This window comes from Cynoglossus semilaevis, chromosome 9 (genome assembly GCF_000523025.1).
Source record: "Cynoglossus semilaevis isolate Cse_v1.0 chromosome 9, Cse_v1.0, whole genome shotgun sequence".
NCBI lineage: Eukaryota > Metazoa > Chordata > Actinopteri > Pleuronectiformes > Cynoglossidae > Cynoglossus > Cynoglossus semilaevis.
In genome coordinates, this window is record NC_024315.1 from 8,787,524 (window position 1) to 8,801,536 (window position 14,013).

The following is a 14,013-nucleotide window of genomic DNA, read 5'->3' on the forward strand; positions in this document are numbered from 1 at the left end:
CTACCCCCAGCCGCTGATGTATGTTTTTTTTAATCAGATGGCTTGTTCAGGAGTGGAGAGGATTAAGACTGCTGCTGCTGCCACTGCTGCTGCCGCTGCTGCTGCCATTGACTCTGTCCCAACAAACCACAAATGTATGCACACAGACAGAGTTTGTATGCACATAATTCAGATCAGGCTGTTGAAATTATCATCACTGTACACGACGTACCACAAACATTTCACATATTTGAGGTACAAGACATTTATTTAATTTTCCTCACATCATCTCTCAGTCAGCCTAGTCAGATTTGGGACAGCAGCAGCAGCAACAGCAGCAGCAGCAGCGGCAGCAGCAGTAAAAGCAGCAGGCAGCGCGGGAACAACAGCAGCAGCAGTCGTTGTCTGCCATGTCTCATTTTATGCCACAATTTGAGCTGTTGGATTTCTGACACAGACTGACGTTTGACACTAACCCCACATGCTTCTGATGGCACTAAGGAACAGATGAAGAGATGGAATCAAATTTTGATAAAGGCATTGGGACAAAGAGAAAGGGAAATGAGACTTGAAATGAGAAGATTTTAAATTTGAAGAATCATGAAGCTAAAAGGTGAAAACTGAAACCGTTTAATAACAGCTATGGTGGAAAGTAAAAGAAGAAAAGGGCCTGAGGGACTGGTACAGAAGGTCAAAGGCAGGAAGTGAGCTAATGACATAGACATAGAGATTTCAGCTGGGGCAGCCTGTGGCTTAGTGGTTTATGGTAGGGGCTGGAAATCAAAGCCCTGACAGGACTAAGCCGTGTTGAGCAATAACCAAAACTCCCACGCTTCCTGGGAACAGTAGTCATGGGGTTGTTTCACAGAGCGTTTAAATAAGTTATTCCATTTATTTCATTACTAATTACTGTGTACTGAAGTGATCAGAGCAACAAGGTGAGCAGCCTTCACTGTAGCTTCAACATTAGCCTCCAGAAAGGGAGAGTCTCTGGTCTGTGGAAAACACCCTGTCTTGTGCCAGTTCCCCAAAATAGGGAGCCCAGCCAAATGGATCAATACAGCCGGCTGTACCTCACCTACTGATCAAAAAAGGGTCAGAGTTACTTCCTGTGCAGACTGAAGTCTTTCAACATGTGCAGTGACATGTAGTACATGGTCAAAATGATGCTTAAAGAACAAGATGCAGATCATCATCTGGACAGTGAGGGCGCCCTCTGCTCTGCATCTCACATCCTCTTTCTATGTATCTGAAAAATGAACACTGATTCCTCTTGGTTTATATCTTGCCTTCATGTTATTGGTCTTCATTCTGTCTTAATTATATTCACTCCTCTTCATCCACCTAAAACCAGGATGGATTTCTGTCAATCTTTGTAGATTTTTGCGCAGAATAGAGAATAGTTTCTAATGTTTTACAGGACGGTGTGAACTTTTCGAGTCAAGTCGCCCTGTTATTCTCCCTAATGTTTGGTCTTAGTGAGAAATCATCAGCTCTTTTGTAAACTTTTAAATATGCACACACAGACCCACACGCACCACGACACACCTCGGGCAGTGAGGTCCTAATGAACCGCGAAGAGAAGATGCAGCTGCATAAGTGAAGTGTTAGGCCTGGAGGGAACTCACACCCTTGGTGGTGGTGTGTGTGTGTGTGTGTGTGTGTGTGTGTATATGCATGTTTGCTTGTGGGTGTGTTATGGAGAGAGAAAGAGAGAGAGAGGCAGTTTACATATTGACTGTATCACAGCTGAAAATCTCTTTGTTTTTACTCGACCTACAGACAGATGCTGACAACCACTGTTTCCATAACCCTGTGTCCTCTCTGTCTCCCCAGGTTTTGAAGGCCTGTTTCTGTCATCCTGTTGTGCAGTGAGGCAGTAAGCTCACGGTGGATACAGCATGCATGTGTCGACGTATCCCATGATGCATTCTGCCTGTTCAAGCCTGCTGCTCCTTAGCCTCCTTGTCCTTGCCGATGCTGACAGTGAGTTTTTCAAACCCTCGCTTCTTCACACACACATTGTCAACATATATTCAAAAATATTCATTCTTCCTATAATTTTTAATACGGCCTCTGCTTCTACCAAGTGACTGAAACACATAATCCCGTCCTCCCTCATGTCGTGTGTATTCAATAGAAAGTTGATATTCTGCCAGCTGTTTGTGTCCAACCCAGAATTTGGCAGAGATATAGAGGAGATACATTTCTACAAATTGTGTGCACGTCAACTGTCACAAGGGCCTCATCCTTTTAGCTACTTGTCACTTGTTATCAGGTTGACTAGACACACTGAAGGATAAAAGAGACAGAGGAAGAGGAAGTCTAAAACCAAAATACAGAAATGCACGTAAGCACAGGCAGCACGGAATCATGGGATCACTTGTAAGTTGAGCGTGGAACGAGCAGGTTATTACGAATGTTGGTCATCATGGTGGTACTCAGAGAGCTCAATGTTTTCTCAGGTGCTACAGAGTATAAAATGTTTGAGAACCACTGATCTATACTTTCTGTTCTTCTAATGTGATCCTTTAATACTGTCTATCCCGGTCTCTCTCTATTAAAGTCTCAGCATCTCCCACTGCTACTTCCAGCTCTGCTTCCTGTCTTTTTGGACAGTCTATGTTTTCTAGACTGTCCAGACTATGTTTTCAGTCTATGAACCATCCATCAGATCTCACTCCTTCCTCACTCTTTTAATCTTGCTCTTTCTTCTGTCAAACATCACCCCGACTACTCATTCACCTTCTCTTCCTCTACTGCTCTGGGCCTCACATTTTTCCCTTGCGTCAAACTCATTCACAAAAATGTGATCTTTTTAGTGTCTACCGCTCGTCTTTCCTTTTTTTCCCGCCTCCGTGATAACATCCAGTATTCCACAATGCATTTCGGTTTTGGATCAACTGGTAGCAGCCCAGTCATCCATCAAAATAATTATGCTGTTAAACTTCCGGCGTGAGAGAAAGGAGAGCAATACAAGTGAGATTATAGCAGAAAGGATTAACCGTTTGTTTCCTCTGTCTGTATATCCTGCCCTTTCATTGTGTGTTATTTTCCAGGGAACAGAAGTAATGGGCTGGAAGTCTATTTTACATCGTTGCGTGCAACACGCAGTGCTTTGTTTAATATTATCTTTGGGAACTACAAAAATACATAGAATTCAAATGAAGGCTTTCAGGTCTTTGGTGTTCAGGATCCATCCATCCATCCATCCATCCATCCATCCATGTGTGGTTAAATGTTAAATGAATTTTCATCAAAGTGACCCTGGTGGAGTTATAGTAAGAATTCAGGATGACAGAATAAGGGAAAAGAAATGTGACAACCTAGCAGTGAGATCTGCTATGATGTATGATTTGTAAACAGTTACGCTTTCTAAAAAAAGAGTAGGTTAATTAGAGGATGCAGAGAATTTTCATCAAAGTGACCCTGGTGGATATGATAGGAAATGAACATACCAGAAGAATAGCTATGGTTGGGTAGCTTGAAATAGGTTAGACTGAGAAGAGATAATGGTCCAGTGTGATCATCCCTAAAGAGTGAAAGTAGCGAAAATTAAAAGTTTCTTCTTCAGTTAGTCTAAACTTCAATAACGTCGTCCACTTAAGGATACACCTTCAGTTTTAAGTAATGTTGCTGAGATGCACTGAGACAGAACAGTATCCCACGTGCATCTTTGCACAACGTTGCATGACACTGTACCATATGTTCGTTCTGCTCACAGCTGCTGGTATAACAATACAAGCAGTCCACCCAGTTTTCTGAGCTGTGCGTGTTTATTTTTTTATCAGCTCTTTTACTCTCTGTCTCTCTCTTCAATCTCCAGCGCCATCCTTGCCATCATTTTTGTTCCTCATAGGGATGGCGTGCTTATGACCATCTATCGGGTGGATTAAGAGTGATGCCATGATCCTGTAACAAAGTAGGCCATTGCTGTGTGGACCCAGCGAGATACAACTAGTGTATCATTCAGGACACTGTGCAACAACAGGAGTTTTTTTCTGCTGACCCTGGTTTGTTTGTTCGAAAACAACAAGCTTTCCTGCTTCTCCCTCTGCAGCTTGGATGTATCTGAAAAAAATTATAGCTGAAATGCACCTCCTGTGTGTAACAGAGCAGCTCCTTCTTTAGCGGCTGCAGCGGGCCAGACTTTGCTGAGTTGCAGCTACATTTTCAAACTGAAGAGCAGCGGTTTAGAGTTCTGCCTAGGGTGGCTTTTTGTAACGTGAAACCCTTTACATTCAGCACGTATCACATCATTTATGTGTTGCAAAAGATGTACATTGGGTTTTGTGTTTTTTTTCTCAGGAAGCTTGGTGTCAAAGTCAACAAGTCGAGTCAGTCACTAAATACCTGCTGCGTTAGGCTGATGTTGAGAGCAAACACAAAGCGTCCTCTGTTGAGTAATTTACCCATCAATTCAGCCACGTTGCCTTGACTAGTTTGGCCTTCGGGCTGGTTCTGATTGGAAAGGTGATGAGGTTATTTTCAACAACGACAGCAAGCTATTTTTTGCGTTTTTAGGAGCCCTAGAGCAAAGGGCCAAAAGTCAGCTGCTCAGAGAGAAGACCTTCATTTAGGGTTCGGATTTCAAGTGTTTGAGGTGTTGAAAGAAATGTCTTAAATCACGACAAATTTACTGGAAACAGATGAAGTCAGGCTCTCTGTTACAAGAAAGAAAGAATTTAGAACAGCAGATGCTCTGCAACATGTCTATTTTGACTTGATCGTATAATTAATGTAAACATTGTGTTATCGTGGGAGTGATGCTACATATACAGGCTTGTCTCTGGCTCAGAGCTGACATGAGATTAAACTGTGATAAGCATTGGGTTTCGTGCGAGGTTCATGGCTCTTTCGTAGCTGATGGAAAAGGTTCTGACAGTTTTCATTGGAATTAAAGAGGCTAGCCCTTAAAGGTCAAAGGTTCCTGGCCCTGGGATTAAGTTGAAAATAAGAGACAGAATCGTGCTCTTCTTGTCTTGATTGTGTCCCTTGTCTGTGAGTGATTGTCATGCCTAATTGGTTAACCCTTAACCTTAGTATAAAACATAAAAATGACGACATCTGCTCTTGACCGTTTGGGGTGAGGAGCAATCACTGCCCCCCAGTGTTGCCTGTGGGTTTGTTTTAGTTTTCTGTTGTAAAATCTTTGAACAAGATGATAATTTTATCATTAACATGGTAAGATAATGTCTATTTATTTATTCAAATAGCTATTTAAAATACAACATTTTCATATTAACATATTAGTTAATTCACATTCACACAGTGGTACATTCATGCTCATCTTCATTTTCACATCAGTCCTTTAAAAAAAAAAAGGAGCCGTGCTCCTCGTTCACAGACTAATGGAACAGATTTGTCCCATATACTTCAGTGTGTAACACAGTGACCCCGTGGTCCCTTCATAAGTCCACCATCATTATCCATTTACATCGGTCTCTGAGTGAGACGGATTAGACTAAAAGGACGTTCCATGTTGATGAGTAAAGAAGTAAAGCTGCTGCTGCTGCTGGATCTCCTCAGTGCCCGGCTTTAAGCAGCTAGCACATCGGTGTAGCCATCCATGAGCAATAACATCTGACCAGTGGTAGCTGGCTTAGCAGCTTCACCACAGTGCATCTTGAATAACATTAGCTCTTGCAAAGATGACCACTGGCCTGTAAGCAATCTGTGACCAGCAGTGATTATCTTTACAGACACCAGCTCTGAGACAGTAGCGTTGCGTGTCCCAGTGGGTATCGCTAGTGGTTCTAATGATCTGTGTATAAAAAAAGACCTCTGTTTGATTAAACACTCTTAATGTGTTTCTAACAAGTTAGCCCCGTTAACTCCCCATTAGTCACACCCCGGGGCAACTACTGTGTGTAAGTGGCACACTAATTGAACATGCATTACTACGGGTAGAGCAATGCAATTAATTACATGATATAGCATCAGTGCATTATCCAATAGGCATGAGCCAACTACCACTTTTTCTAAGAGTCGATTGCAGCTTTAAAATGAGTTATATTACACCCTACATGGGGGCAGTTGTCAGATTGCCAGTTTCACCGTGTTGTCACATATCTTTACGTAGCTGTTTAGTCAAAGTTTATGGCATTAAGCCAATAATTGAATTTTCTATTCTGCCAAATGTTTTCCAATTATCACCTCTTTGCACTCCAGAGGAAGACGACTAACTCTCTCTCTGTGTTTATTGGCCGCAGCAATCCAATTTGACTTCCAGCAGGGAAGCTAGCAGCTGATAATTTGCCCTTAATGTGCCGGTTTGATGTTAATGTGTTTTAAGTTATGGCCGTGGCCAGCTGCCCACCACGTCTTGAGGGTGACTGTCAAGGCCTTGGCTCGGTACTCTAAGTTGGCTTCACGCCTAAACCTTTTCAACAGCCCTGACTCAGTTCTCATTTAGGAAGTTATCAGCTATCCTCCCACAGCTACACCACACTCTGGATTGGTCGTTTCATGAGAGGTTTGAGCAGGCGGAGATCATCAATGAACATCTGTTTTCAGCTTTTCAGAGGCAGTTTAAATGGTTGAGTGTAAATACGCTCCAAAAGCTCGTAGTCCACACGTTTCCAAATGCATTATGTGTGAAGAGAATACACAGTGATATGAATCTCATATTGAATTCAGCTAACGCTGTGACACTTCTGAGACGGTGTATTGAATTCAGCTAACGCTGTGACACTTCTGAGACGGTGTGAGCAGAGGATTTGCTTAGCTTTCACTTAAGGCAGTCTTTCCCAATAAGGGGTGAGAAGACGAGAAGTGGTACACAAGGGTTTGGCAGGTGGTCCGCAGAGTGTATCTGGGATTTTAGACCTAAATGCTTAATGGCTGAGATGATTTTTGTTTGTTTTTTTCATGGTAAATTTATTATGAGTTTCATTAAAAAATAACCAGGTTACTTTGAATATTCTGTTGTTTCATTCCAAATATCTCCTTTTTTGTTGTTGTTGTTGTTGTTGACTTTAGGTGCTATCTGTCAACAAACCAGTATGTGGTCTTGAATTTTATAAAATCCTGAACCCGTTTAAACCCTGCAGCCCAACTCTTGGGCTGTGCCCTAAAGTCAAACGACTTATTTGATTTCTGACAGGAAAAAACTAACAAACTCAAACAAGGTCGTGGTGTTAAAGAACTTCATCATTTTGCACAGGTGATCAGCCCACAGGGCCTGAATACCAGGAGTTTTCCAGCAGTCTGTCAGAAGTGAAAACCCCCCGAGGATGACACTGAAGTAAAACATCTTCAGGGAAACTTAATCTGGTGCAGTTTCCTGCAGCATCGACCCTCCTTAGAAGGGAGTTGACTTTTTAATCTGTGCCATCTGTTATGGAGCTCAGACCCCACTGTATGTCGACCTTTATGTAGGCCAACTTCTGTCCACTGAACACACACACACACAAACCAGTGGAATGATTGTCTGCTTCTAATTCCATCTAAATCCTCCTTTGTGAAGCAGTTAAGTTTCCCCTCTGATCGTCATCTCAGGTCATTTATTAGAGGAAGATGTGGGTGATGTAAGAAGTTGTCCTCGAGCACCTGGTGTTCCGTGTGCTGTCAGGTTCTCCACTCTGCCTACGTTCTGTTATCAACTTCCTACTGATCTCTCATAATTGTTAATATAATATCTATAAAAGAACAAACCTGGGGGAACCCTGTTCCATCCTGAGCACAAATTCATGCCCGGACCTACATGTCAAGGCTTGGTAGAATCAACAGACCCTGAACAAGACACAAAAGAGTAAGCAGTCAGAGGGAGGGGGGGGGTTAAAGCAATTAAGAAAAAGTAAGCAAATCGAAAGACGATATGAAGAGGTGACGGGAGAAACAAAACAGAATAAGATAACCGTGGAGTGCAAGGTTGCAGCAGCAGCCGCCCACCCCCCCCCCCACTCCTCATTAAGTCAGTCAATGTGACAGGAAGACTTATATAACACCCAAGAGATGAAGGGAGGGAATGGGGAGAGTGAAACAAGACGGAGGATGAAGGAGGAAGCGTGCAGCTCTGGATGCGGGGGAGAAAGTGCTGGACCAAGAGAGAAGCGTAGGGCAGCGAGATAAGGGGGTAAAAACCAGGGATAGTGAGACGTCTGAGACATCGAACAGCAGGTCGTCAAATACGGAAAGAAATCAGATACAAAAAATAAAACAGTTGAAGCATTTTCCTTCGCCGTATGACTACTGTCTCTGCACTTTCCATTAGTTTTGAGGGGCGGAGATTAGCAGAAGGATTAAAAAGGGATTCTCTCTCTCTCTTTAGTTATATTTTCTATGTTGGATATATATTTTTTTATTATTATTATTAATTTATTCGTGTTAAAGAGTACCCTGTATAAATGCACCCTCATGAATTTAATCCACCCACGATCAGTACAACTACTGAAAGAAAATTTGAAATGTACTTTGCAGATTCAATTTCTAATTGTATTATCGCTTAAAAATAGAAAAAAAATCTTAAATATATTTTCTCCTCAAATTGGTGAGGTCTTTATTCCAACTTACAGTTATTGTTGCTCTCTGTATATCTGTTAATGTAAGGCAGTATTGCAGCAATTATTATTATTATTATTGGTTCCATTTTAACACATTGGATATTTAAATAATTTTGTAATAATCAGTCCAACAAAGCCTTTTATTCTAATTGATACATTGTTTCAGACAAATAGAACCTGTAACTGTTGCTATTTAAAGGGTTATTCCATGGTTTTAAAAGAGCTCCGATCCTTTTTGACATGTTAAATGTCTTCTCAAATTATCCCTGTAGTTTTGCCATCACTACTGATTTACTACAGAGAATACAATTTCTACTCCCCCACACAGAGTGAACATCGCATCAGAGTATTTGTCTATATTTCCTTTACCATGTACTGATATGTTGAAGTGTCCAGTGTATTTGGATTGTGTTGCACAGACTCTTCCATGACTAGAGACAAGACTAGAAACAATCAGACTGTTACGGATCTGACGGAACATCAGGACCGCGTCAGTCAGTTCTCTCTGTCTCCCTGTCTCTCTTTCTTTCTTTTCCCCTCCCTCCTCTTCCCTCTGCTCCCCTCATTTATGTCATTGACGATTCCCTTCTACGTCACCCGTGCTCCTCTCCATCTGTCTCTCAATCATTTTTATCTCTCTCGCTCATGCACTCGTGTCTGTTCTTCTGCCCTCACTCCTGCAGCCTCCCCTCTGTTCTGCTCGCCTGCTCTAAAAAGCTTAACTTTTCTCTCTCTCTCGCTCTCTCTCCATCTCCCTCCCTTCGTTCATTTGAACAGTGAAAAGCAATTTCTCTCCCTTTGTCAGGGTGGATGGCAGTGAGTCTTTAAGTAGGGATTTTCTGGTTTGGCTGGAATGACATTAGGTAAGCTCACTGTGACGTGCCATGACGGATGTGCAGAACCGCTCCGTCATGATGTCACAATGTAACGGCGGTTATGTTGTGGTTATGATATTGTTGATGCCCCTGGAGCAAGGGTTTTAGTGGTCATGTGAAGAGTAAGTCTTTATAAATCCTTTACGGTACAGAAATATTAAGCTTCTGTGGTGGCAGTGACACTGACAGAACGAAACTGCAGATCATGAACATACAGTATATGTCCCCACACCGTGTATAGTTGTTTCACACCCCTTTGATGAACTGTCTTTGGTTCTTGACCACTGAAAAAGCCTGAAAATAATTTTTTCAGGTTTTCTTTGAATTTTTGCTGCAGCCACTTTTGATTCAGGTCCTTTTGGAAATAACCTTGAACACGTCTCACAAAATATATATTCTCATATAATAAAACTTGTGTGGCATTTTTATTTGCTTTTAAGTGCAATTTTACATTTCGAGGCATTATTTTCATTTTACCTTGCAATCATAAAATATCACAAATCACTGAGAATACCAAGGATTTGTCAGTTTAATAGACACATAATCACCAACAAATGTTTCCCAGAGGACTACTGGCTAAGAACGTGTCGTTTCTCAGCTTGTTGCACAAGCAGTTTATGAGGAAGTTTAAAGGATTGAACGAATAAAGGATAGGAAAATAGATGTAACTATTCTGAAAAAAAAATCATCACACTATTCAAAGAATTCATCCACTGTTCACCAAATCTTGGCAAGATTGGTCTAAGATTGGTCACACAACATGACAACTGGGTTGATCGTAATTATTTTGGACTAATCATGATTAATTGTGATCATAATTAATCTTGATTAATCCAGATGAAGCAACATTTTTAAACTAAAGAGAAAGGTACATAACAGCAGGCTATATATATATGTGAAAATGTACAACTCAAAATGTCCTATTTTTCTTTCAGCACCCCCCAGATTCTCAAGAACCCCAGAAGACCAAATAGGAGTCCAGGGGGGCGTGGCTTCATTTGTGTGCCAAGCCACAGGAGACCCACAGCCCAAGATTGTCTGGAATAAAAAGGGAAAAAAAGTCAGCAACCAGAGATTCGAGGTATGACGCCAAATAAATGCACCTTGAACTAGATGTGTGTTTGGATTAAGCTAATACGATAAGACAGCAGGAGAAGTTCATGTAAAGAATCAGTGTTTCCTAAACCCTGTCCCAGCTCATGTTTCAGTGTCCATTATTTATAACATACAGCCAGTGACTTGTCGAAGGGTTTACAGCATTTATGTGTTGCTTTAGTGAAGTTTAGTTGCCAGCTAATTGCTCACCCCAAATGGCAAAAGCAAAGTGATACAGCCTACTGTCGTGTGTGTGTGTGTGTTTTCAAAGAGAAGAAGGAGGAGAACTCTGTCCGTCTCCTATGGTGCTGGAGTTACAGGGTTATATGATGAAAAATGCTTTATATGGATCACATAGGAGTTACTTACGTTGGCTGAGCGATGCCTCTTGACTGGAAAGCACTCTGTGAAGGGTCGCTGAGTTGGCGTCTGTGGGATCAATTTTGTGGGCAGTTCATTATGATAGGGCACCATGCAAACAGGCTGGACTCACTGTGCAGGTAACAGTGGCAGAACAGGAAAACTAGTGAGTGTTACATTTTCCTATAATAATAATTATATAAAATTATATATAAAAAATTAAAATTTGAGCTTTTATATTATTTTATTTATATATGCTGTAAAATTAGGGACCACGCAATATTTTCTATTTAATCCTCACAATTTTGGTTTTTAGTCGTAGGCCAGATTGCGCGGTTCGGTGGGTCAGATTCAGCCCATGTGCCGACTTTTGTTGACACAAGGCCAGGGCCAGATTCAGCCCGTGTGCCGACTTTTGTTGACACAAGGCCAGTTGTTTCACATGTAAGACAGTTAAAAAAAATTCAGTCACAATAATGTGTGACACATTTGTGGGTCAGCCACACCCTGTCTAAACACACACCCTTACAGTCTGATGAAAGGTGACGTTTCAATAATGAGGTCATTTTCAGTTGTTCTTTCATCGACAGACATTTTATGGAAATAAAAAAAAAAAACCTATAACACCAGTTACAAGTGCTGTTGGTTCGTACTCCAAAGGTTATACAACAGTGTAAAAAGCTATTGACTCTGACTTCTTCATATGTCAGATGACGCCTTGGGCCACAGTATATGAGATTCTGATATGACCAGACTTATTAGTTTCCTAGAGGCTCTGACCTTTGATTTATTTCTTCACCTCACTTCACCAGTCACTCTTAGATGGAGATGTTGAACCAGTTTCTCCTCCACCCAGTCAGTGTAGCCCTGAGCTCAGGGGGGCTTTTCCACTTTAATAAGTCGACTTTCTTCCCAGGTTGAAGTTCGTCTAGGTGTTTTCCTGTTTGTGATTATATCACTTGGAGAGATGATTTATTTTTAATCTCTCCTATATATAAACCCCCATCGAGCTACTGTATATTTGTCGCTGCTGTCTCTCAGGAGACACTCCGGGGTTGTCTTTTTATTGGATTTTAGCCTTTTACAATTCAGTATCCAGATTTCACAGAATCCATGAATTTTATGCAGCGCCATCTGTGATTTACTTTGGGCTTTTGAAAGTACACATCCACACGTCCTCATTGGCATAAAACGAGCTGGAGACATTTTTCACTTTCTAGTTGGAGCACTGCTTGTAGTCTACTGTCTTAATTTGAATGCAATGTTTATGGTGATTGATCTGATGCTGTGGAAACGCTGTGGATGCCTTGCGGCCAAGGATTAGCCTGCGACTACTTCTGCTCATACACATACATACTGTATATGAAGATATATATATATATATATATATATATATATATATATATTTATTTATTTATTTATTTATTTATTTATTTCTCTGTCTACTAGGTAATAGAGTTTGACGATGGATCTGGCTCTGTCCTGAGGATCCAGCCACTGAGGACCCCCAGAGATGAGGCTATTTATGAATGTCATGCCTCCAACTCTGCCGGAGAGATCACGGCCACCACCAAACTAACAGTACTGAGAGGTCAGTGCACCGTACCACCAGCAGTTCTCTCTGTAGAGCTGTCAAACAAGGGTTTTCACTGCTCTAAATAAATACCTGAAATATTGTAACTGAGGTGCAACTAGATTACGGTCTGCCAGATCATGAACTATTAAAATAAAAATTAAACAATAAATGTAATGTAATAGCATGTAGTAGTAACCATATATTATAAGGATTGAATGATATCGGGCCATAGAGATACATGTATTCCATCAGTACTCTGAAGTAGGTTGGGTTTATATTAGTAAATATATATAAAACATTTTTAATCTAATAGATTACTTTAGCCTGATTGTTTGAATATCACCTCCCAAGCCAAAATAGTGTAAGCACTGCTGGTGTAATCTGACCCTCACACTCTAACTGAAACATGTATAAATGATCCTTTAGTCTTCACTTAACTGCTTAATCAACATGGCACACACATACACACACACACACGTCTAGCCCGCATGTATAGACCAACCAGCCACATGGAAACTGTGTGTCTGATGTCAACCAGCTGGACTGTGTCCTTTATGATGCTAAATGCTAACGTTTTCTATGGTTTTTGTTATAATTGAAGCCCTTGACGCCAGTTGAAATTCCACATGAACAGACAATTAAGCTTTTCTTATTTTTAATTATTCATAAACACAGACATGTACAGTATTCAAAGGGAGATGTCAGGGCGTTTGGAAGTGTACATTCTGTATTAATCATCAACTCCAGCTGTGCCTATAAACCATCCCTGACTGTTCCATTAATAGGTAATGACTTGAGCTGTACATACATACAACCATAATATATCTCCACATACATCACATGCACTTGCTGCAGCAGTTTAATACCAGTCTATTAATCAATAGCACTTCTTAAATAAACTTCCTAACCCAACATGGTTGCATCAGCTCGAACACATTTTTCTTACTTGTTTGTGTGTAGTCATTCATATGTTTCAGTTTGTGTCAGGGTTCATTTGTAATTGTTAATTATACTCAGAAAAAAAGAAAAACTAAATAAAATTGTTCCTGCAGGCAGGAAATGATTATGGAATGTAACAAACACTCTGATTGGCTGTGGAGCCAATAAGGTGAATTACAGTAGAGTTAGGCATATATCGTAATTGGATAAAACATGACGTAGCCAGTTATCTATGAGTCTAAAGACATTATCTTTACAAACATTGTGATTCTTTCGCTGACATTATGTTAAGTCCCCAAAATATAGACTTTATATGAGAAAATGTGTATTTCAGAAACGATTCCTGTTTCTTTTTACGATTCGTAATTGATGAGATTTGAAGTTTTACTCAAAACTTGCCCCTAAGGCTGTACTTTTCAGTAGTAGATTTGTATTTAAATGTACAAGTGAAAGCTGGGCTGCATGGCAGCAGACGGTTGTATTAGTGTTTGGCAGAGTCCATTATTGCAGATAGTGATGTTAGTGTTAGTGGAGTCCATTAGGAGAACATTATGTACCGGTAGTTTGAATCTGAAGAGTGTCTTAGTGAGTGAAGCTGCTCGAGTGTGGATAATCACATCGCTTGCCTTTACAGTATATACTCGTGGGGATTGCCAGCGCTCTCTGTTTCTCACTCATTGTCTCC

The 14,013-nt window shown here is 40.8% G+C and overlaps 1 protein-coding gene across 19 annotated transcripts in view; it reads left to right on the top strand.

Annotated features, from left to right (window-relative positions):
* The window catches only part of ptprdb (protein tyrosine phosphatase receptor type Db), a 143,127-nt gene that overhangs the window by 83,454 nt on the left and 45,660 nt on the right, over window positions 1-14,013 (top strand). For all 19 annotated transcript variants that reach the window (XM_025058776.1, XM_025058777.1, XM_025058779.1 and 16 more), the window contains 3 exons: window positions 1,816-1,965; window positions 10,294-10,439; window positions 12,263-12,404. In XM_025058776.1, coding sequence (XP_024914544.1) covers window positions 1,881-1,965; window positions 10,294-10,439; window positions 12,263-12,404 — 373 coding nt within the window. In that variant the 5' untranslated portion in view covers window positions 1,816-1,880. The remainder of the gene's footprint in view (window positions 1-1,815; window positions 1,966-10,293; window positions 10,440-12,262; window positions 12,405-14,013) is intronic.